This window comes from Leptinotarsa decemlineata, unplaced genomic scaffold (assembly GCF_025532065.1).
Source record: "Leptinotarsa decemlineata unplaced genomic scaffold, Ldec_3_MD MMD2_tig00026328_RagTag_RagTag, whole genome shotgun sequence".
NCBI classification, from domain to species: Eukaryota; Metazoa; Arthropoda; class Insecta; order Coleoptera; family Chrysomelidae; genus Leptinotarsa; species Leptinotarsa decemlineata.
The window spans coordinates 24,087,379-24,112,491 of NW_027412688.1; the positions used below are offsets into that span (position 1 = coordinate 24,087,379).

At 33.3% G+C, this 25,113-nt stretch overlaps 2 protein-coding genes and 1 long non-coding RNA gene across 5 annotated transcripts in view; 2 read left to right on the plus strand and 1 right to left on the minus strand.

The window, feature by feature from the left end:
• LOC111511087 (peptidoglycan recognition protein) overlaps window positions 1-12,432 on the minus strand; it is a 55,106-nt gene extending 42,674 nt beyond the window's left edge. Inside the window, exon 1 of the mRNA XM_074182674.1 lies at window positions 12,267-12,432. Within this exon, the coding sequence (XP_074038775.1) occupies window positions 12,267-12,300 (34 nt within the window). The 5' untranslated portion in view covers window positions 12,301-12,432. The remainder of the gene's footprint in view (window positions 1-12,266) is intronic.
• LOC141485631 (uncharacterized) lies at window positions 5,178-8,789 on the plus strand. Its single transcript, XR_012467314.1, has 2 exons — window positions 5,178-6,385; window positions 8,524-8,789. It is a non-coding gene; the product is annotated as an uncharacterized lncRNA (long non-coding RNA).
• Window positions 12,433-14,463: 2,031 nt separating the features above from the next.
• The window catches only part of Amph (Amphiphysin), a 110,884-nt gene continuing 100,234 nt past the window's right edge, over window positions 14,464-25,113 (plus strand). Inside the window, exon 1 of one of the 3 annotated variants that reach the window (XM_074182663.1) lies at window positions 14,464-14,769. In XM_074182663.1, coding sequence (XP_074038764.1) covers window positions 14,701-14,769 — 69 coding nt within the window. In that variant the 5' untranslated portion in view covers window positions 14,464-14,700. Of the gene's footprint in view, window positions 14,770-14,920; window positions 14,999-25,113 lie in introns of those variants that run through there. The other 2 variants (XM_023168486.2, XM_074182662.1) reach the window with 2 other exon arrangements.

Sequence of the window (25,113 nt, forward strand, 5' to 3'; positions counted from 1 at the left end):
TATTTTTTCATATCAAGCAACTGAAAATACAACTTTTTCATTGCTTGTATTTCCTTCAAATCAAGCTTCGTTTTCGATTAGAAAAAATCATTTCTAAAAAATATTCACGGACAACATAAAATAAAAACCAATAGTAAATAATAAACAATTCCGACCTAAAAGTAGGTGAGCAAAATGTCCACCTCCTGATAAAATACACTACTGCAATCGATTTATCATCGATTGTCTGACACCTGGAGTATTCCTTTTGACATTGCAATTGTCAATTATTTGATTCCTCAAGTCATCCATATCTAATGCAGGAGTTTTATAAGTAAGAGCTTTCAGATCAGGACTGCGAGCTGGCCAATGTTGAGGTCCTGTACGTCCAATCCAGCGATTAGGTGGATGGTTAGGTGATGTCAAGATGATGAGATAAGCAAGAACACTGAAATGAGCTGGAGCCCCGTTGTGCATAAACCACATGTTGCCTCTTATAAGTACCGGCACTCCTTCTAACAAAATGGATAAATAATCTCGCAAAAATTCCATGTAGGATTCACTGTTAATGTTCAATTAGGTATTCATCAATCATTCCTATCCAAATTTTCAGCGAAAATTGTTGCTGAAAATGAGATTTTCTAATAACGTGGGGATTTTCGTCGGCCCAAAAGTGGTCATCTCGTGAAAAATTTTCTTCGTATTGTGTGTCATCTCTTGTGTGGAAATTCCGAGGCAGTAGAGCTGTATGTAATATGGGTCTAGGAGGTTTATTTTAGAACTGTCTATATGGTTTTTGGGATGACTTCCAGCTGCAATGCAATATTTCCGGTACTATTTGAAGGATTTTATATCGCATCAAGTATAGCTTCTTCCAGTTCAGGCGTTATTATTCACATAATCTAGTCTGATTTTACTCGAATATCATTAATACTTCATAGGTATAAGTCTTGATGTCACCTGAGTTTCTTCTTCTTGTTTGACATTTTTCCCCGTGAAGGTTTAATATGATAACTCGAAGAGTTTCACGGATAAAGTATAATGAACTGTTTTTTCAGATTTCAATGCGTGTTCTGTATTTTGGTCCTCACCAGTGGGATAATTTTCACGGCGTTTCGGTAAAATATCATTTGCCATCTATTACTGATATTTGGGGTTCGGAACTATTCTTGCTTGATAGGTAAAGGCAGTGGTCGCCAACCTCTTCAATATGTTGAGCTACTTTGTTAATTTTGGAATAAACAGCGAGCTACCCACACGGAAGCCACGTAACGCAACCTAAATGAAATAATCCACAGTTAATTTATCATTATATGTATTTATTTTACTATTTAAGTAGTAATACATAATACATAGGTACTAATAATAAGCTAATAACAAAATAACTAATATTACTAGTACGTACTTGTTCATAGCTACATTCCTACCTATCAAACGAAGGTGTTTGAAAAATAAACACAAACTTTTATCCAGCCACAACGGCATGTCACGTATGATTTAAAAATAGTCAATAATAACAACAAAAAAGTAACGCACTTTCATGAATATAAACATTGAAAAATAAAAAAACACGTTCAATGAGAAGGCTGATACTCAGACTCATCGATAATTTTTTTAATGTTTGCAGTATAATTTGATGCAGCCATTCGAATACAATTATCCAAATGTTCATCTGTAAGTCGATTGCGATATTTGTTCTTAATAAACTTCATATTGGAAAAAGAAGATTCACATAAATAGGTTGAACTGAATAATGCTTTCATTTTCAAGGCAATACGGCATATAACTGAATATTTGTCTTTACTTACAATAGGCCAGATACAACCATTTTAAGGCTAAATCAATGAGTTCCATTTCTGTTGCAGCGATGTCTTCGCCAAAGTTCTGCATAACACAAGTTGCAAACTGTTGGATATCAATTTCCATAAAGGGTGAAACAACAAACTGCGCTACTGAAGCCAATTCATTGAAATCCTTAAAACGATTTTTGAAGTTATTCTTGAGGGTAGAAATTATTTCTACATGATATTTGTTGTCATATGGTTCTAATGGATTTTGAGATATTTTTTCTGAAAGAATAGGAAAATGCTTGGCATTGCTGTTGATTAGGGTTTGTTCCCAAAACTCCAGCTTTTTGATAAATTCTTTTATATCAGAAATAATTTCCGCTAGTTCTTTGTCTCTCCCCTGAAGCTGCAAATTAAGTTCGTTTAATTTATCAGTAATGTCCACGAGACATTACAGAGACATTACAAAATATCTAAGCCAGATTGAATTTTCTAGTTCCGGAGTCGGTTCATCGCGTTGTTTGAAAAATTGAACTATGCCAGATAGGACATCATTAAAACGTTTCAGCACCCGTCCTCTACTTAATCGGACTTCAGAGTGAAGGAGTAGGTCCCCGTATTGACAGTCAACTTCATCGGCCAAGGTTCTGAATAATCTTCTTCGTAATGCTTGAGCTCTAATCTTGTTCACAATTTTTACCACCAGTTTCATAACGTTGTTTTGTTTCAGGAAATTTCCACATAATGCTTGTTGATGGATAATGCAGTGGTAACAGAGAAATTGCGGAAAAGTTTCATCTTTACGACATAACGCCACCAGACCCTTATCACAACCCACCATAGCTGGAGCGCCATCGGTTGTCAAGCCTACCATTTTCGATATTGGAATTTTCTCGGAAGAAATACTATTTTTTAAATGAGAAAACAACTCATGTCCAGTAGTGTGTCCTTTCAGTGAAATGAACTTCAAAAGATCTTCTTTAATCGTAAAATCACTAAAAACCATCCTGACGAACACGGCCATCTGGGCAGTGTCAACGACATCTGTTGATTCATCCAGTTGAAGTGAAAAATAAACACAGTTATCTAAGTCAGTTCTTAACTGTAAAATAATATCATTGCTCATTACTTCTACATGTCTCATCACTGTATTAGCAGAAAGTTGCATAGATTTTATAGCTGAAACTATCTCGTCTTTATTTCTAAAGTTGGCAAATAATGAATCAGCAGCTTCTAAAAACGCCTGTTTTATCATTTCCCCGTCTTCATAAGGTTTCTTTTTTTGTGCAATTATCTGGGACACACGGTACGATGCTTCAGTTGCAGCCTTATTTTTGTCGACTGTTCTTAAAAATATTGATTGTTGTTCAATTAACTGCTTTTTTAACTGCTCCAGTTTCTCCTTTCTGACGGCAGAATGTAGTGGGAATGATTTTTCAAAATTAGAATGTACAGTTTTATGATGTCTCTCAATATTTCCTTTTTTAGCAACGGAGACCGAAGTATTACATAACAAACACACATGTTTATCTTAAACTTCTGTAAAAAAGTATTGTTCTTCCCATTCCGAATGAAAGTGGTATGTCTTCACCTTCTTACAACTGCTTGCCATAATATTATTTTTGTTGTTCTCTACTAACCAAACCGCTGGACGTTGGTTACGCGTTCAGTTTTAAACTAAGCGCGATGTCGCCGCGCCGTGCGTATTTATCCCGTTCAAAGCAATCCAGATCGTTCTCGAACACTAACGCGCTGGTCCGGCTGGTCGGTTCTAGCCGATTCTAGCTTGATGGCGTCAGCGGCAGATCGCTCACCGCAGAGTTGCCGCTGTTTATGTTTAATATTATGACAATTAGATTTTTTTGTGGAATTTTCGAAAGCTTCTCTGATTTTTGCAATTTGTATTTTTTAAATTAAAATCGTTGTGAGAGCTACCAGAATTGCCTCCGCGAGCTACCGGTAGCTCGCGTTCGACAGGCTGGCGACCACTGGGTAAAAGTATTGATGTTTACCTGAGTTTCTTCTTCTTGTTTGACATTTTCTTCCCGCCTTCAAAGACTTTCACGGATGATGTATGTTGAACTGTTTTTTCTGGTTTCGATCCGTGTTCTGTGTTTTAGTGTTCATTGGGATTATTTTCACGACGTTTCGGCAAAATTTCATTTTCCTTCTACTGGTGATGTTTGGCGTTCGGAACTTAACTGATTTTACTGGAATATCATTCTTACTATATAGGTATGTTTACCTGAGTGAAAATCATTTCAAACCTTCACGGGGAGAAAAGGTCAAACAAAAAGAAGAAACTCAGGTAGACTTCAACACCTTACCAATAAAGTAAGAATGAGCTTTTCATATATAGAAAGTTACTTGTGACGAATCTTCCAAACGGAAGATGATGCACAGGTACCAACATGAAAAAATTATCATTGTAATGGAGCACTTTCTTGGTGGACGCATGGAGGGTGGAGGACATGTCACGGCCAATTGTCGTGTCAAAAATATTGAAATATGCAAATGTAATGGATCCGTGAACGTAGAACATAGTATGATTTCTTTTAATGGAAATGACCACAGTCAAACCGGTTTTGAAGCACTAGTTCCTCGTCAGTGGCGGGAAACTCAGTTCAGACGAAAAAAACCGGCTGAACAAACAAAATGGACCCAGTTTTTGCCTTTCAAATCCATCAGAAATCAGATGTTTTGAGAATAGCTTTCTTAATTGGAATTTTTAGAGAAACTGATATGAGAAATAGCATTTGAGAAACTTTAAAAAAAATTATGTGAAGTGCAAAAATATGAATTGAGGACTATACTTCATTTTCAATTTCTTTAAAGCTCCGTTACATTCAAAGAAAATAATAACAGACCATTCACAAAAGCAGCGGTTAAAAGAGCGGTTTAAAGAGAAGAACATAAGTTTCTGCTATAGCAGAGGAGAAACTGAATGAGAAATGTGACCGGAAATTATGAAAATCGAAACGATGTCAAGACTTTACACTCCCTTCATACTATGCAGGTTTCCAGTCGATCAAAAAAACCCATTAGGTATGAGTATGTTACTTTGAAATTCTTATTACGGATCGTTCATTGAGCGCTTCGTATCTTTAAATTTAAATAAAACAAAAAAAAACAGCTAATAATGCCATTATGTGTAGAATATAACATCGTCTAACGGGGTCAAATCGCATGATCTGGATGGCCAGTTCCATCACCTCCACGTGAGATGACCATCCCCTCAATTCTTTCGTGCAGAATATCCAATTTGTCATGAGCTGTGTGGCACGTAGCGCCGTCCAATATCGTTGGTATCCAGATCATCCAATTCAGGCCAAAAGAAGTTGGTAATCATCAACCTATAAGGATCGCCGTTGACAGTCATGGCCTGGCCATGACTGTCAACGGCGATCAAATAAAATGGATCGATGACGCCGCCAGACGCAAATCCACACATAACAGTGACTTTTTTGGGATGCGTTGGACGCTCTCGGTTTTCATATGGATTGGTATCGTCCCAAATCCGACAATTTTGTTCGTTCACGTACCCGTTCATTCAGAAATGGGCCTCATCGAAGATTAGCAGTTGTCAACTGCTCAAGACCAGCGAACACACGTCGTCTACCTTCAATTCCTTGGTCACTCGAATTTTGTACAGATGCAGGCCCAAGTCACAACTTGAAATTCGCCGAATTGTGGTCTGCGAAAGGCCGAGTTTTCGTGAGCAACCAGAAATCAACTGCCTATCAGTGAACTGATCAGACAAAAACTGTGGTTGGCCAATGACAAAATGAAGAAATTTGGTACCTGGTATAGCGCACCAACAAAACCATGAATGTTATGAGCTGTCAAAAACACATGGAAATGATTATGAATGATTACGAATTATGAAAACGCTGTCCGGTAACACAATTATCATGTTATTGAAAATGGAGACGCATTTCACTACACTTTCAGTCAGTTAGATAAATGAATAATTTTGGAGAAACAGTAAGATAATTGTGTTTCCCAATTTCTACCTATTTTACCAGAAATGATCGTGTATCTAATTAATTTTTGTACCTACCTATTGTTATATATGAAAGACATTGTAGAATAGTTTAATATACAAGTCCGATTGAAGAAACAACTGTGTAGTGAAATGCATATTGATTTTAATTTGAGTGTGAAAATTGTGTAATTATTACCATTAGTAAAAAATATGTGAATTTCATAGTATTGGTGGTCACATTATTGGTAGAGTTTTGTGGTTTTGGGAAATGATATATTTATGTTTATTTTAGTATTAGTTTTCAATAAACAATAGAAATTTTTCAAGAGAACAATATTGAAATTAAAAATCTACTACGAAACCGAAAACAAAATTATATTCTAGTTAATTTTTATTACTTTACTGACCTCCTATGATTCACCGTTTAATTATTTTTTTCTGGTACCTATCTCTTAATGGAATATTTATGTCAAAGATAAAGTGCGCGTTATTAGGAGAGCTCATGTAGCGAATGAACCGCTACTGATACGATGTTCACGCATAAATATGTCAAAATTCGTTATTTTGCTGTTTTTCGCAGTTTGCGTAGGGGTTCATTCTTCAAGACCCTATTTCAGGAGCATAAATGATTTTGGTGAGTTTTCAAAAACAGTTGTAACCTAAATAACACAATTACTTTTGACAAGTGAATAGCAAGCAGTTATTCCAGGTAACACTAGGTTTTTGATATAATAGGGATATTGATCATTTTTGCAAAAGTGTTCAAAATCATCATGTGTGCCTGATGGAGCCTACAAGTCTATTTTAATTTAATTAAATTTTGATATTTGAATACAAATAATAATAAGCAAGCAATAAATAATAAAACAATGTCCCATATTGAATTTTAGTAGTTCGGACTTCCATTGTCTAATATGATTCTAATATTTTTTTTGAACTCTGAAAAGACACATAAAATTAAAAAATTATTGAAAAATATTCCAAAGTAACTTGCTTTGAAATATTTTTAATTTAATTTTCATTTGCTCAATTTTTGAAATTTTGCTTATTTTCATTTTATTGTAATTTCATTTCACGGTTTATTGTCATGTGCTGTCAAATTTAATTTGATATTTTTTTCGAAAATCCTAAAAAATCAGTTTTTCTGTAATATTCTCGGAAAATGTCAAAGGAAAAAGATGCTCAGTTTCTCAATACTGTTCCTTCGACATTTTTCCAATTTTTTTTAATTTTTCGAATCTTTCGCTCTGTTGTTCGGATCGATAGAGCGAAGATTCAAATAGGGAAAAAGAAAAAAAGTCGGAGTGCAAGCAATGGTATGAAATCGGAAACAGAGCAACTTTTTTCTTTGGTTATTTTCTGAATTTCCGAAAAAAACTGATATTTAAGAATTTTCGAAAAAAATATAAAATTTGACAGGTTCGGACAAAAGGAAAGTGGCTGTTTTTCACTCATTTTTCAAGCCAAACTAACTGTGAAGTCCAATTTTCATTATATCTGATAATAAAAAAACTTATATATGTCGCGAACTTTATGTCACACTGTATATACAATGTTGCATCACTTGTCGGTAAACAGAAACGTACTTGCTCAGAAAAGTCCACCAGATAACCTGAATAAATTTGTAACGTAACTTCATTATTGTCAGAAAGTGAATGGTAAATATTTTGAATGTTTATTGGAATGGACTGAAGTTTTGAACACATTTTTTGGAAAAAATGTTATTTATCATTTATTTGCAGATCCTTTTCAAACAATTACTGATAATTATTCAGGAAGAGCTTATTCTATTGCCAAAATTAAAAAAGTGTTGCATTGAAATTGAATTGAATTGAAATACTTTTGGCGACAAGTGATGCAATACTATGTCTCTCTTATAAAAAAATACCACATCTATCAAAACTTATTCAGTTTTGAAAAGATGTGGTCCAGGTATTTATGTGCCGATGTTCCGAGTAACTTTCCATACCAGAACTATTTTTTTAATAACCCCCCCCCCCAGGCATCAAACCGGAGTTTATTTTGCCACAGAATTTTCGAACCAATCGAGTTACTACTTTTTATATTGATATTTTAGATTTAATTATGAATGTTAGAATTATGTTATATATTTTTTCATTTAGTGTAGCTAAAAGCATTGTTTATTAGTTGGAAACGAAACATTCGAGGAAAGCAAATTATTTAAGAAATCCGTCCAGTACAGTTCGAAGTTGGGACATGTGAATAGGATGTGATGTATAGAGAAATTGTCACAAGAGCATAATGGATTCACATCAATGCCCATTTTTGCCAGATGTGCAGGGAACTTACCATTCTTGAAAAGTTGAAGTTGTCTATGTACTTTTAGGGATAGTGGGGTGGATTAATGAAAAATGATTTTTTGATTCAGAAGAGAATTCTTCCCAGTGATCAGAGCTTTTTCCAAAAATAGTTACTTACACCTATAATGACCAATGTCAAATCTGTCACATCCATATGCCTCATTATTATGAAGACATTGTGACTACATTATAGAACTGTAGTACATATTCATTTCTTTTTGGTGTAAATGTTCTCAATGGTGAGCTGATATGTATGCATTGGCAACTTCTAGTCGTTGGACATATATATTGTTATGAGTTGACTGAATAAGGTAAACATAATTTCGAACTGTCCTGAGATTTGTTTACTATGCACTTTGGAAGACCTATTCCAAGCCCCTAGGTGAAAGGGGAAGATTTAAAAGGCACGAATTCTTACAAAAATATTGTTCAACGATTTCTTATTTTTCAGGGTGCGATAGGTATCTAGAAGACACCGATAGTTGTCCATCATCAAGTTGTCGAGCTGAACCAACATGTGAAAACAAGCATATTACACAGTATGATTGCTACATAAATAACGGTTGCGGAAACACTAAATGCTTTTGTAAGAAAGGTTATGTAAGACACGAAGGAAACTGCATACCAGTGAATGACTGTCCATATTAGAATGAATTACCTACTTTGTAATCAAATTCAAATGTTTCAATTGTGAATATATGACAAGTAGCACCAAAAGTATTTTATTGAAATCATTCGAACTGATTGAGACTCCAGAGATCATTTCCTATCCTTTATTATCATTTTCGGGATTATAAAGAGAAAGGTGTTAGCTCAGTGTTTTGTTTTGAAACAAAAAATGAAACCCCTTGATGTGTAGGTATATACACTTTTATATATATTTTTTAAGGACCGTTTCATTTATCATGTGGTAACATTGCTATATTCTAAACCGCAACAGATACGAAGACGATTAAATGGGAAAAAAGCAACTGTCATCGGGGAGAATACATCGATCGAAGATAATTTACGGGGACTCTCGCCCTTCTCGATTTATTCGGGAAAAACCAAAAATGCTGTTTTTTGTAATTTTTTTGAACGGAATTATTATTTCAGAGAATATCAAAAAATGGAAAACGAAAATGTTATTGTATTCGAAGTGTACTATGACGATGTAATAATGAATATTCGATAAAACGTTTCGTGTCAACATGGCCACCATCAACTTTCTTTTTAAATACGGACCTGTCTTTTTTATTACATATATTGATAAAGCTATGAATTCACAATCCAAAGGTATATCACATTTGACATTTTGATAGCGTTTCATATGAAATAACCACCAAAATCAGTGATAACAATCAAACAGAAAAATAATTCAATTTATCATGAACTTTTGGGAAAAATAAAACCAATACGGAAAATTGGCGACCTCTTTGTTGAATGCACATAAGTTGTCGGTCTAGACAATTTCTTTGGCAATTTTCTAGCATAATAGGTGTAATACTAATACATGCATCTCTTATTTTTTGTTTGAGATGGTCTATATCTGTACTTGGTGTTGAAAAAAGTTTATCCTTTATGTATCCCCGGACAAGAAAATCTAGAGGAGTAAGGTCTGGGGATCGAGCTCGCCAGTTAATTGGTTCATTGTTTCCATTCCATTTTTTTGGGAATATTGCATCTAAATGTTCCCTTACAATTGTTGCATTATGGGGAGAAGCGCCGTTCTGTTGAAAATATTGTATTTCATGGGGATATTCAGTGACAATTCACCTAAGTAGCCATCGAATTTATTGAATAGAAAATGAAGATACATTTCACTATTCAAAAGATTATCTTAAGAGCCAAGGATGTTTGTTCCTACAATTTCCAACCAAACATTTATTCCGAACCTTTCTTGAAAATTGGTTCCCCTGTGTAAATGTTTAAATTTTGTTTGTTTGTTTAAATTATTCCACCTATATGGAATGGATATTTTTGTTAAACCAACCATTGTTGGTGAATTTGTATTGGTCCGTCCATATTATTTTTTCACAAATATTTCCAATTTTCCTATTTCTACGTCTTAACCACTTCGCAAATCGTACTGTCCTTCCGTAATCCCTTTCATTGAGGTTTCAACTTTGCGTATCCTGTAACATTTATTATATTTGTTCTTTTTCAAAATAGTTCTGGTGGGTTTTACAGAAATCCCCATTTCGTGGTCAATTTCTCGTAAAGAACACTCTTGATTAGCATAATTTTTGTAACTGGCCAATCCTAAATTAAAAAAAAAAGATGTTTTCACTGTTTAAATTTCTATATGGTAATATTTGCTTATGCATAACATTTACTTGATTCCTCACATTTCCAGTAACCACATATTTTCTTGTTATTGTTTCTGTCAAATGCACCAAGTCCCTCAAATTTCTTTCTAATCATCTAAACATTTGGATGTTCGGAATACGACGATTCGGGTATAGCTCAACATACATATTCCTTGCCAAAAGAAGATTTCTATTTGATTTTGCATAACTAAATAACATATCAGTCATGTCATCATTTGAATAGATATTTATATGTTCATAAACGTCTGACAGTTCTCAACAGATATCAACAACGCATTCATTTTTCCTGTCTTAGAAACCAAGCAAAGCCTACGGATTAAAGATGGTAAATGAAATGAGATGCTATTTCATCATACCATATTATACAACAATCGAATTTTTACTTCCAGGATTGAGAATTATAAAAATATTACGAATTATAATTGATTAGGGAGAAATAAGCTTCGAAAGAAGGATTACGAATTTATTGAGTTGTCTGAATTATATTTGGAAAAAATCGAAACAATTTATAAAAGAAGTAACAATAGGATCGTATATTGAAATTTTTGTCACTGATGATGGTAGTTATTTTAAATGAAACGCTATAAAAATATCAAATGTGACCTTCACTAATCAATACACTGAAAAACATCAGACAAAGTATTTCTCCAAGACCGCCGAATGCTAACAAGATGCATGAGATCCACTCCAACTTGTTCACTGCTGAAAAAAACCTCTGAAATATTCCCAGAGTGAAGACAAAAGTAACTATAGTCTATTTTCTCAAGCAGCGGAGTAATAAATTATTCCATATATGGATGTTCCATAGGCGTACATAATTGATACGGCTGAACAGTGCAAAAAATAATAACCATTTCAAACATTCATTGTTCTTATTATATGATTTTACATAACAAATCTCCAAAGGCTTCTTGATTTTTATATATACGGTTGGTTACAAAAATATTAAACCCGGAATTGTTTTGACTTTTGCATTTAGTAAAGGAATTGATGGGTTTGTCCTTTCCACTACATTTTTAAGAGAGCACATCTATAAAACAAAACGGTCATATTATCTTTGATAAATTACCAGACATGCTACTTGATGACAGCTACGACCCACACAAGAAAGTTATTACATCTGGTCTACATGAAAAAACACGCAAACACTTATAGTGAAAATCATAGAATAAACTCGATTTATTAGTTTTTTTTGCATACAAACAATAACGAACTAATGTAAACCACGAATTTCTGCTCAGAAAAATCAATTTTATACAGTAAAATAAAATTAAATGTTCGTGGACTTGAGCGAAACGAATTATCGCTTGGGTTATTTCATTTAAAAATCCAATACCCAAGATATTCTCCACAAAAAAATATATCACAGGATTCAAAAACTTCAAAATACTATATATAATGAATTATATATAATTAAAGTAACCTCCAAAGTCATAATCATTTCCAATCAATAAAAACTATAAAATAAATTATTCTTTACTAAAAAGTGTGGCATGGTATATATTTGACTTTGTAATATCCATTGTAGGATGAAAAGTGAACTGAATTGATTGGATTTCCGACATAAAAAAATATGGGAATCTTTCAAAGAACAGAAGGAAGCAATTAATTTCCAAAAATTACCTCTATACAAAACATGTGTAAAGAATTAACTTTAGGGCACAAACTGGAAGAAAAGCCAAAAAGCCCACTCGACACAGCTACTTTCATATAAACATTGAATTACACGAAGGAAAAATCCTTTCAAAACAAATACTTTTATATGAATACCGAATTATACAAAAAACACTTTTCCCTATTCAGTGTGTATTCCAAACATTCGTTATGGAGTTGAATCAGATATTATTCACAGGATCGCTACACAATATAGTAAAATTTCACTTACATGGAACACTAGAGAAGTAAGAAATCAAAACCATCCTTCCCCAAAAAATTTTTCTCTCCTAAAAATATACCCCTTACAATGTAATCACTTGAAATGTTCTATAAAGAATTTTTATCACTTCATAAACATTAAAAGGTGTTTAACAAAAAATGCTTTATCTGTATTGAAGAAGCGATAGAAGAGAAGTTTCAAAATATTTGTTATATTCTCAGAGTAACAAAAGACAATAGAGAGGCCTTTTGCATCCTTACATTGAAGGCAACATAACTTAGTTTGTTTACGGGAAGTAAGTTGGACCATAAAACAGTGGCGGTTGGTTTAGTTAGTTTAGTTAATAATCCGAGGGATATTATATATTTATAAAATAAATCATTTCAGGTGGAAATGTGTTATGTTTAAATAGTTTCTACAGGAAATCTGATTTATTATTAGTGATTATGGAAATGGGGCCAGTTTTTCTACCACCTACTAGATTTTTATTTATGTATAGCTTTATAATAAAGCGCGTGGTTTACTGGGTTGAAATTAAGTTATTTCAAATGAACTAATTCCTAACAATGATGAATGTTAATTTCAAATGTTTTGAACTTTGCTTCATAAAATCAGATGAAGAAATTTGTGAATAATTCTCAGATTTGATAAATAAGCGGTACGGTTTGTGAGATCCAATAAAAAGAAGTTTCGATTAGAAATCATGAATATTTATAATTACGATTGAGGTTTGATATTATTATGTGATTTTATTCAAAATTGGTATCTAGGGGTCTTTGTGGACCGACATTGTGAAAGGAGATATTTTTGATGATCATTTTTTTGATCTTATTCTTATAAATACAGTTTTTGAAATTAGGTTTATTTATTCAATTATTTGACATGTCCCAACCAAAAAAAGATTAAAAAATGACAACCGTCATTTCTTATTGATTATTATCTGTATGCAACTCGAGAGCCTCGTGCAAAGAAAAAAAAACCAAAACGGAGAGCATATTCTTTGTGTGACGTAGGTTAGTTGTTATGTGAGCAATAACAGATTCAACACCGGTTGCACAAGAATAACTATTTAGTATACAAACTGAACATTAAGCAGAAAGCTTTTTATTGATCACAGAATGAATATGACCTATGGCACATATATGAAAAACATATTTTTCATTTTTGAATACAGTTTTTTTCATTTACTTCAATGATTTTTCGTAATAATATAATTCGTCAACATGAATTATTGAAAAAAAACATAATGTCGGTCCACAAGGACCCCTAGATACCAATTATGAATGAAATCACATAAAAATATCAAACCTCAATCGTAGTTATAAATATTCATGATATCTAATCGAAGATTCTTTATATCGCACCTCACAAACCGTACCGTTTGATCATCAAATATGAGAATGAATCACAAATTGCTTCATCTGATTATATGAAGCAAAGTTCATTACTTTTGAAATTAAAATTTGTCATTGTTATGAATTAGTTCATTTAAAATAATTTAATTTTAACCCAGTAAACCGCGCGCTTTATTATAAAGCCATATATAAATGAAAATCTAGTAGGTGGTAGAAAAACTGGCCCCATTTCCATAATCAATAATAATAAATCAGATTTCCTGTAGGAACTATTTGAACAGAACAGAATACATTTTCACCTGAAACGAATCATTTTATAAATATATAATATCCTTCCGATTATCAACTAAACCAACCGCCACTGTTTCACGGTCCAACTTACTTCAAATGTAAACAAACTCTCCTTTACCCGTCACCCCCTCGCCAATAAGTTGTATAGAAAAGGATAGTCCAATACCTGTTTCAAATACACGTATTGTATTGGTATAGGCACAGATGTATAGACATGGCAACTCTATGTCTTATTATTACTCTGAGGTTATATTTCACATGGACATATAACAAAGAACAATAAAAAAGTATAAAGTGCGAAAACAATTGGAAGTCCAGGAACTTTCGGAAAAAATGACGTTCTGTCAATGTAGGTATATAAACTTCTATCAATGGTTATAGCTGTTAGCTGACTTCAAGATTTGTAATAATGTACGAATTGTAAGTTGTCTATATTGCAGGCATCGTTTAGGTATATATATTTAGCGGCATCTACTTACGGAAAATGTTACTTCTTCAACAGAATTCTACTTCCACCTATTGGCTTATTGCTTTCACTGACTGACGGACGAGTGGATGTAGTACAAAGAACACCTGTTTTACCTACATTTTTATGAGTTTTGAGTTCGACCACAGTGTGTACCCGTAAAAGTGGTCAAGGAGGAGCTCTGACAAAATCTAAAAGTAACCAAATATCTAGTCGTCTCTGGTAGAGTGAGAGAGTATTTTGCGGAGTGGTCAAGTCTCTTCTTACATCACGGGGTTTTTTAAAAAATTGTGAGTGGTTGTTGTGACAAACTGGGAAAGTGATATAAACTATGGCGGAAAGTAGGGGAAGTTTACTAGCCAAATCAGTGCAGAAACATGCAGGCAGGGCTAAAGAAAAGGTCAGTGACTTATTTAGTTAGGTTAGGTACGAATTGGTTATAAATAAAAATTTATGGGACAAGATATAATATAACATATCCAAGGTGTTCAGTACGTCCCGAACTGCGGCAGTGCTTATGCAATGGAAAAAGTTCTAATATAAATCGAGTTATTTCTACAAGGTGTATGCAAAACATCGATTGTTATTGGAATTCAAATAGCACCTCTCTCGACCTCTCGTTCTCTCAAGTAGGTGCCCACCCATAGAATGTAAATCCCTTCTAGCTATGTATTTTTTGTGATTGCAGCTATCCTACTTTCTCAAAATGTGTGTCAGTTTGCCACGAAGAAGCAACAGTCTATAAAATACCTGTGACCCATTACCTTAATTCAGTAGGATTTGCTAATTATTTATGTACATAAAGATATACGTATTCTCGCATGTTTCTCACATGCCGTATGTTAGAGAATCATCCAAATTTAAAAATCAAATTCCAAATTCACAAGTTCTATCCCCCCAGAAAAATGAATTTAATTTAATTTTGTTTGACGCAACATTCACAATTTGCTTGCCTCTTAGGAATGTGGTGAGAACAGTTAGTAGGTATATTGTGATAACAAAAATGTCAGTCACCTGAAACTTGTTAATGTGAGATTATATTATACTCTGTTTCCTAATAATAAAAAGTAATAAATGCTCATTATAAATGCAAAACACTAATATAGTGCTCAAACAATATTTCGTGATTTCGCTATGATTTGCCACAGCTGGTATAGGCCAGTTCACAATACTTTACCAGGTTCACCCTATTTTTGTATCCCAAACCATCTTTCCAGTGCTATATCCTTCATTGAGCCAAGTTTCATTCATATAATAAATCTTTCTATTCTCACCCCGATGTGTCCTCCATCAAATGATTTCATTTCATCATTAATGAATAAGATCGAGTTTCATTTTTTCATTTAATGAATCGCTTCAACCCATTCATTGAGTTATTAGAGGAAGGCTGGTTTATTTTTCACAGCTAAACTTTACTCCTTTGAAATTTTACAAAATTTATTTCAAAGCTCCCATCAAATATTTTGTCATGGGTCGCTATTTATTTCTTAACTGAAATAAATGTAGTGTTCTTATAATTTGAAGTTTGTAACTAGTTTTCATAATCAGGCACATTTTTTTTATAAAGATGGTTTTTCACCAGAGTATTAACGGTAAAGAAGTGTTTTGGTGAATGAGAGCAATATATTTATTGAGATAAATAATCTTTTCTTCAACAAATGAAGCGCCTATGCTCATACATAGGTACTAATTTTATTCACACACTAAGTATAATTTACTAATAACAATACTGATTGAGAAGCAAGGACTTTATTAGTATTATTCACGTGATAAAGTACCTGATTGAAGTACTATTAGATCGGACAGAATCATGACATCATCCTCCATGAAAATTTCAATCTAAATTCACAATTATAAACAATTTTGGGTCTTCAATTAAAAAAAAAACTAATAATTATTGATGCGAGTGTTCCATATTTTTAGTACTCTCGGTATACTACAACTATTCATTCAACATTGAATATTTGAAATAAATAATAAATATTTCACTTCTCAACCGACTCAATTATGTACGCCTATGGTATTAAGTTTTCAAATTCTAGACCATAGTCAGCACTTTTTTCACCAGGAACTTTTTAAATTTTGTGGAGATTTGAATTCAGTCTACTTAGTCTCTCTATACGAGAACCCAATAACTTTGAATAAATTTGCTCATATTACCTTTCAAACGGTTTTCGTTCATTATAATTTAGATTCTGGGAAACTTCCGAATGAAGAAATAAAGCAATTGAATTAAAAAACTCTGTTTAAAATCTGCTTTTCCGTTAACCAGCTGTCGCACCCCTACGAACGACGACCCTCAGAAGTCGAAACTTGTGCGAGCTGAGGATTAACGAGGTCTTACCTTTTAACGTGTGATTCCTAACTCTTTACAAATGTTTCTAGATCATGCACTGTTAGGTACATACTAGAAGAAAAGACTCATTATAAAGAGTTACTTTCAAACATATGAACTTTAATTACACGAAAACCACTTTTTTCTATTCAGTTCGTACTTCAATCATTCGTTATGAAATTGAAACAGATATCTATCACTGGGACGCTATACAACGTGATAATATGAAAGAGAATTGCAATAAAATTTCACCCATATGAAAATGTATCATCCTTAAGGTGTACCGACTTCCCGAAGAAAGCAATTGAGTTGAAATTTAATCTCTTCACAAAGATGCTGGCGAAGATGTGTAGATCATACATAAGTTTCTGAATAAAATAAATATATATATATATATATATATATATATATATATATATATATATATATATATATATATATATATATTTTTGAATGATGCAACTAATTTTCCTTTATTTTCAGTATTTTAATATTAGTGTAAGTCACAAAAAGGATTTATATATATTATACATTATATATATATATATATATATATATATATATATATATATATATATATATATATATATATATATATATATATATATATATAAAATGGAGAAGGTTAATGACATCAAGCTGCTGGAAAATAATTCCATGAAAATGAAAACATGAATAGATAAGTATTATTCTGCTCTTCCCACATTGATTTCAATTTAAGAGCCACCGGTAGACAGCTATTTCAGCCTATTGGGCATCGTCAGTACCAGGCAGGCGGTCCTCGATTGAAGACAAAATGTGAATAACCAAGAAAAGTTTTTAATGAAAATAACTGCGAAAACGCAAGAGAGACATAAGTGGAACCATCTATTGGTGCGACACCCAAGTCAATTTGGTTCCACTTATGTCCAGTTATTTTTATCAACTATTAAGACATCTTGGGAGCTGCCTCTGCCCCCTTTGTCAACTCTTCGAAAAATCTCTGAAAACGACACTCAAAATAATGTAAAATTTCTAGATCAGCTTCTTTTTTCACATGATAATATGATTTCATGTTAGATAAACTTCAATCACCTGAGAAAAGTTAAACTGGAAAGTCTTAACACCCAGTGTATTGCATAGGAAAAATACAGTTTCGAAAACCATTGAATTGACAGTTTTCCGAAAGGTAGGGAGTACGCACATTATCATTTATAATTCGTATGTTTTTTGTTTTCGAACTATCGATAACATTCAAACAATACTCGATATAAATAACTTGAACCTGATAAACAATGAGTAATCAGTAGTCATCAGAAAGTATTTATTGTTGAAAAGATGTTTTGATTCATTTCCGCTGATGAACAAATTGCAGATCATCTTCCTGAATTCTGCCTCATGAATTTCATAATTGTGTAATTATTGTAGAATTTGACAATGTATTCAACCAAGCATTTTGAAAGCGAAAAACAAGAAGGAACCAAATTGAAAGAAGCTCGTGAGCAGGTTCACAAAGTGAAACGAAAAATTATATTTTTCTTTGGCTAGTTGAAAATATTTTTCTTATTTTGTATTGGGGAATATGATTTTCAACTGAAACTGTCAGCTGATATGTCAGTGATCATCAACACCAATTACTATCACGACCTGACAAAAAATATATTTCACTGCATCAATGAAATGGAAGACTGATGTGACGTTAATGGCATAGTAGGTACCTACTGAACATTTCTAAAACGAATCTTATTTTATTCGCCCCTAATACATCGCAAACAGATGTCAGTATAAGATATGTTACTGACAATAAATCTATCAAGAAACTTCTAGGTGTATTTTTGGAACAAAATCTATTCGGGGAGACCCGCACACTCATAAACTGAGGAAACTACTATTTTCAAAAAAATATGCCATTCTACTCAAGGAAATAACAAACAGAGATGCGGAAATGATTTGTTATTATATTTCACTTTTTGGAAAATTTGAACTTGCAATAATTTTAGGTTCCTTCATTACGATATTGAACATTTTTTGCTGTTTGTTTGAATTAAATATTTGGGTGAAATCCTCAGACACATATGAAAATTGGGCAATGCATGGGAATAGGTGCCTGAAATTCTCAATATATATTTCTATCTCTCCAACATTTGATGAATATTTTCAAACAATTATTCCGTTATCTACCGTGTGTATCTAAGTTAATTAACCAAATATTCAATTCGAATGAGGAGCAACGTGATGAAGTAGCCTAAAATGGGCCCAGAAATATTGCAAGTTCAAAATTTCCGAAAAAAGAAGGATTTTGTAAAACTTTTTCACGCGCGCTTGATTTGGGGAGTAATCTATAAATGCGGTCGAGGCAAACGGAAGTTGAGAGTGAAAATAACAAGAGAGAGAGTGAGAGAGAGTTACGTTTCGTATATTACTGTAAGAGCAAGAGAGATAAAGAGAGAGAGAGAGATGCGAGCACACATTTACGTTCGAGTAGGTTCTGCAGAATAAGGAGAAATATATCATTCGTTGCTACTAATTTTAGCAGGAGATTGAACAACTCTTGGAGGAAAGTTTTCAGTATAATTATGTCTCCCAATGGAGGAGCAGAAAATTGATCAGTACAGTAATGAAAGAATTATTACATTTTCCAAAAAGTGGAGGATTTCGATTTGGCCCCGCCAGCTTCATGGTAAAGCAAAACCCATATTTTTTTTTCAAAACAACACTCCGAAAGCCGGGGATGGGGGGGTCATTGGAGCCTAAAATGAGTCTTAAACGTGTTGAATATGTTAAATGGATTTTCATCAAGTACGGCCACTTCTATCATATTTTCTCGCAACGCATAGAAAATCGGCAATAGGGAGCAATAGGAACCTGTTTCAAGAAAATGTTTTTTCTGTGGTTGGATTCTGCTAGCTTAACGGTAAGCTAGCGGAGGACCCACTATGAGCAAAAAAAATCATGATTGGGTTACGAAATCAGCCTTGAATCAACTTAAAATTAATACGAACGAATACAAACGATATTTGATATTCATATTTAAGCTCTGTATGCATCATTCACGATAATCTAGACCAGGGCCAAATCCGGCCCGCCAGTGTCATCAATCCGGCCCGCGACAGCCAATGATTTACTGTCATCAATCTGGCCCGCGACAGCCAATGATTACCTAATTGTTGTTACTATTGCTGTGATAAGTTGAAGAAGAAAACACAGAATGATAATTACTCGGTTTTATTTACTTGCAAAGTAAAACTTAACGACAGAAATGATGACAAAGAAAACTTAACTGAAGTATCTAAGTTTAAGCATATTAATAACTAACAAATAATTGAAATGAATCACAGTAAAACAGAAACACTAATGAGATTCATGTAATTGTGATTTTCCACCGACAATACTTTGTAGTTGTGGATCAATTTTACTTGTACCAATTATCCTAGTCTAGAAATATAGTTAAGGGCAGAAATTGGCCCTTGGAGCAAACTGAAAAAATCATTATGGCCCGAAGGCTTCAAAGTTTGGAGACCCCTGATCTAGACAACTTCAATTTTTTTGGTGGAGTCAATATTTATATCACAAGAATCTAAAACAAATTATCTATTTCTAATTTTTCAATCTTTCAGATTAAAAAGGACCAATCATAACCTCACTCAAAGTATACAATCACTTACCTGACTCTTTCTCGTCACTCAAGAATCTTCAAAATAACATTTCGTTAATGTTTCTATATATAAATACTGGCATTAGTGGTGTAGGAATATTGACAAATTCAATACTTCTAATGAACAAAAAATTATTTCATTTGTACCTTTGAAAGCAAATAAAGCATCAGTGTTCTGTAGGCTCTTCGATTTGTTTTATTAAAAGGTGTTTCTTCCTCTTATTGGAAGACTGCTCTTATTGGAAGACTGCTCGATTTAATCCTGTGCCAAAAAAGGGCCAGAAAAATCTTCAAGAAATGATATACCAATTGCATTACTGCCAGTTATATCAAAAATCATAGAGAATGCTGTTCATCAATACATTTTTAAATTTGATGGGATTATGTATTCAATCACCATCAATTAGGTTTCCGCCAGCAAAGATCAACAGACAACTTGAATGAAATTAATAAAAATGATAATTTACCACTGGTAAATTTAATTTATACGACCGGTTTCGGGTTTGACCCCATTATCGTGCTTGATAAAACGGAAAAAATCCAAATCTTGGATTATTTAAGGACTTGAAATTTCTTCGAAAAATCTGAGGTGCCCACATACCATTAGAAAATTCCACAGTGACAATATATTTCTTATGTCACACTTAAATAATTTTCGTCGTATCTACAGACAAACTATTAAAAGATCACTATTATATAATAATAGACTGAATGAAGCAGAAAATGAACAAAAAGAAATGTGGGCAATAGTAAATGACATGAGAGGAAATGAGAAACAGAACCTTCCGGAAATAAAGATAAACCTAAATCAGTGAAATGATTATTACCGTGTAAGGAATCACACGTTAAAAGGTAAGACCTCGCCAGTCCTTAGCTCGCACAAGTTTCTCAACTTCTGAGAGTTGTCGTTCGTATGGGGGCGACAGCTGATTAACGAAAAAACAGATTTTTAAACGGATTATTATTGTTCAATAGCCTCAAAATTAACCAACGATATCATTCCAACAGTTGACCCGCTTCAAAATTTGAGCAAGGTAAGCTCTCCTATGAATTCTTTGTTTTTATATGACACAGATTTGAGTGAGCTGAAGTTAGTAATACGAGAAATAAAAAACAAAAATTCTTCTATTGAAGACAACTTATCAGCAAAGTTGTTTTTATAATTATCTTATGAAGCTCTTCAAGCTTTAGTATTAGCTATAAACTCGTCGTTTACTACTGAAGTCTCTCCTAGTTTGAAAGCAACAAAAGTGATACCGCTTTACAAAGGAGGTGCCATTAATGACGCCAGAAATTTCAGACCCATCTCAATTTTATCAACTTTATCAAAATCATTGAGAAACTAGTCAATAGTAGGATAGTGGGTCAACAGCCTTAGAATGGTTCAGATCTTATATTACTGGTAGAAGTCAAAAAATAACATTGACCAACAACACTTTTTTTTTTATTTATTCAATCCGCATTCGACCTCAAAGGGAACAGATAGTGGAAAAATTGTAGGTACGCGGAATTCCTCAGGGGTCAGTCCTAGGCCCAATTTAATTCTTGCTATATATTAACTATGGTACTTTGGCGTAATAAAGATCCTGATACTTTGACCCGATCTGTCCACTTAGATTTAGAAAAAATTAAAGAATGATGTGAATCGAATATGCTATCGCTAAATGTTTCTAAAACAAATCTGATAACATTCAAGTGGGACTTAGAACAAGTAATACTAGTTGAACACATGATTGAAAATGAGCCTGTAACTAAATTTCTTGGTATATTCATCGACAGTAATTTAAAATTTGATATCCAAGTTACTGCTTCAAAAAAGAAATTATCTTCTGGTTGCTTTGCCATAAATGGCATATCTACTGAACTCAGATTTTCAGCAGCAATAAATGCATACTATTCACTTATGGAGAGTCATCTCCGGTATGGAATTCCTTTCTGGGGCTCAGAAAGCCAGAAAAGAGTTTTGAGAATAATATTCAAATTGAAGATGCGTGACTCGTGTATGCCACTTTTCTGCAGAAATAAAATATTAACAATATTTGAGATATTCATTCTAGAGACTGTCTGCTTACTTCACAAACGTAAAGAAAAGTTTGAAAGCCACACAGAAAGGTCTACGCGTAGCGATACAAAACTTCCACTGCCCACATTATCTTTGACCAGGCAGTCTTAAATCTATAGAAGTAGACAAATAATCATCTACCAAAACGTATTACATCAATTAATGAACTTAAAAAATTTAGAAAATCAGTAAAGAAGTTTGTTTTGGGAAAATGCTTCTATAGTTTGGAAGAGTACTTTTCATACAAATTCTAGTCTCTCGGTATTCCACGATGTATATTACGATTTATGTAAAGTAATTTTAAAATTGTGTTGTTTTATTGCTAACATATTTGTACATTTTTTTCTTATCTTTGATATTTCTTGATTTTTTTTTCGTCTGTTATTTTTAATCTTCACTATATTTTTGTGAATACTGTATAGTCTTTATATAGTCATATATTTTATGTATTTATAAACATGACACCCTTTGTCGACAAATTGTATTACATTTTAGGCAATAAAGATCTATGTAGAAAGGCGTTAAAAAAAAGAATAATTCATTTTTTTTCTCGCAACGTTCGAATTCAGCTATCCTCAATAAAAAAAACTTCCTCAACTACCCTACAGATCCATGAATGAGATCATCCGGACATTGATTCACGTAAAAGTCGGCTAATTTCAATGAGGCTTCAGAAACACTTGAAACGGTTCCCACACATCGATTTGAATTTTCTGTCAATCTATTGCATTTATTATTTTATATATTTGGTGAAGTGATTTACCAATATCCTTAAATGAACCAAATATTATTTCCGGACCAGACTCGTTAATTAGTTTCTTGGTTTTTGCGGCACAGCCGCCCGTTGAGCATTCCTTTTCGCATGTGTTTCTAATCGCGCAGCAAACAAAAATAAAAAATAAAACTAGAACCTCTCAATCGCTTTATAAAACAACCGCGCTGCTGGTGTAGTGCCAGCGGCCAACTATAAAAAAAGAAAAAGAAAATGTGCAAATGTCGTAGAACTTAGTCTATTTTTATGTCAGTTATGTAATGTATGTGTAATATGAATTCTTTCAGAACGGTTACCGTTCAAATACTTCAAATTACAATAAGTTTTAAAATGCTGTTTTCCACATGCGTCTTCACTCTACAGTCTTACGTCTTTTTTGAAGTACCTGAAAACGTTATTCGGGTGTATTTGTCGTTAATATTTTAGAATTTTTCTATACAGGGCGTTGTAACGAAAACTTGACCCCTTTGTAAGTCAGAAACGGATGTGTAATCGAAAATTTCAAAGGACAAATCAATTTTTATTTCTAGGGGGACTAATTCTGATATGGAAATAATACCCGAAACTTCACCCCCCTGCGGTCAGCAACTACCCCCCTATTTGGTTCAATGGCATGGGAGGTCGAGTGATACATCATTTGAAAGGTCTTTTGTTCCTCTATTACGTCTGTAATTTTTTTAGAAATTGGTTCATTCGTTATTGAGAAATTAAATGTTGAACGTTTTATTTAATATAAAAACAGAAAACTCGCTGTTGTTCATTTTAATGAGGAAATCAACAACAAATAGATAATATCAGTGGAAACAAAATCAACGAATAAATTTTTTAAAATGGCCTCCATCTAGTTCCATACAATAATGCAGCCTACCCTCGAAAGCGTTCCGTACATTATTCAAGGTGTCCGGAGTTAGCAATCGGCATTCCCGAACAATTTTCGCTGCAGGTCTTCCAGATGTGTACGCTCAGTATAGTTCACTTTCGACTTCAGGTGTCCCCACAGAAAGAAATCCATCGGTGTGAGATCAGGTGATCTCGCTGGTCATTCCATTGGACCTTCCTGCCGATCCAACGCATTTGAAAACGTTCGTCCAAAAACTGTCTCACTCGAACATCAATATGTGGGGGTGCACCATCCTGCTGGAATGTTATTTCACTTTCTACTGAATTGTCATCATTTTCTGAAATTCGTGTAATCATAAGATCTTCACAGTCTTGTACTAGATTTAAGTATGTGCGTCTCCATTGAAATTACCTTCAATGAAAAATGGTCCACCACATGATGGTTCACAACGGTCCACTAACGACAATGGGGAATGTTCCTCCTGACGAAAATCAAGTAGTTTTCATAAAAGAGCTCTAAAACAACGCATTTTAAACTTATCATTTCAACCTTTTTCTTTAAAAAACTATTTAAATACTTAGAGAAATGAAATAATGCATTCAACATTTAAAGGGATTCATTTCTATTTGACCATTTGGCAATATCGGTTATAGCTAATAAAGAACAATGAATCTGTTACCTGTGTGAGACAAACAAAGATGACATATTTCAGAGGCGTGCTGTTCTGTTTACTTATGTTCCGAGTTCCGAGACATTCTGTGACATATGACATTTTGTGCACCTAGCATATCTTCCTCTATATAAATAAATAACAAAACAACTGTTGTTTATGTGGCTTGTGGAGGTGGTATTGAACTATAATTTATATTTTGCCTTAATTGTTGATTTATAAAGATGATTTTCCTTTTTTAAAGTAGAATATTTTGCTACGTATAAAGGTACGTATTTAGGTACGTATAAATTATTTCTACTTGATATAGGCGCTGTTGCCAATATGTGAATTAAAACAAATCCCTTCAAAAATTAAAACCCTGCAATTGAAACATCAATTTGAATACTTTTCGAAGTGAATTTGAAAAACTCAAACTTGCATTTGCTGT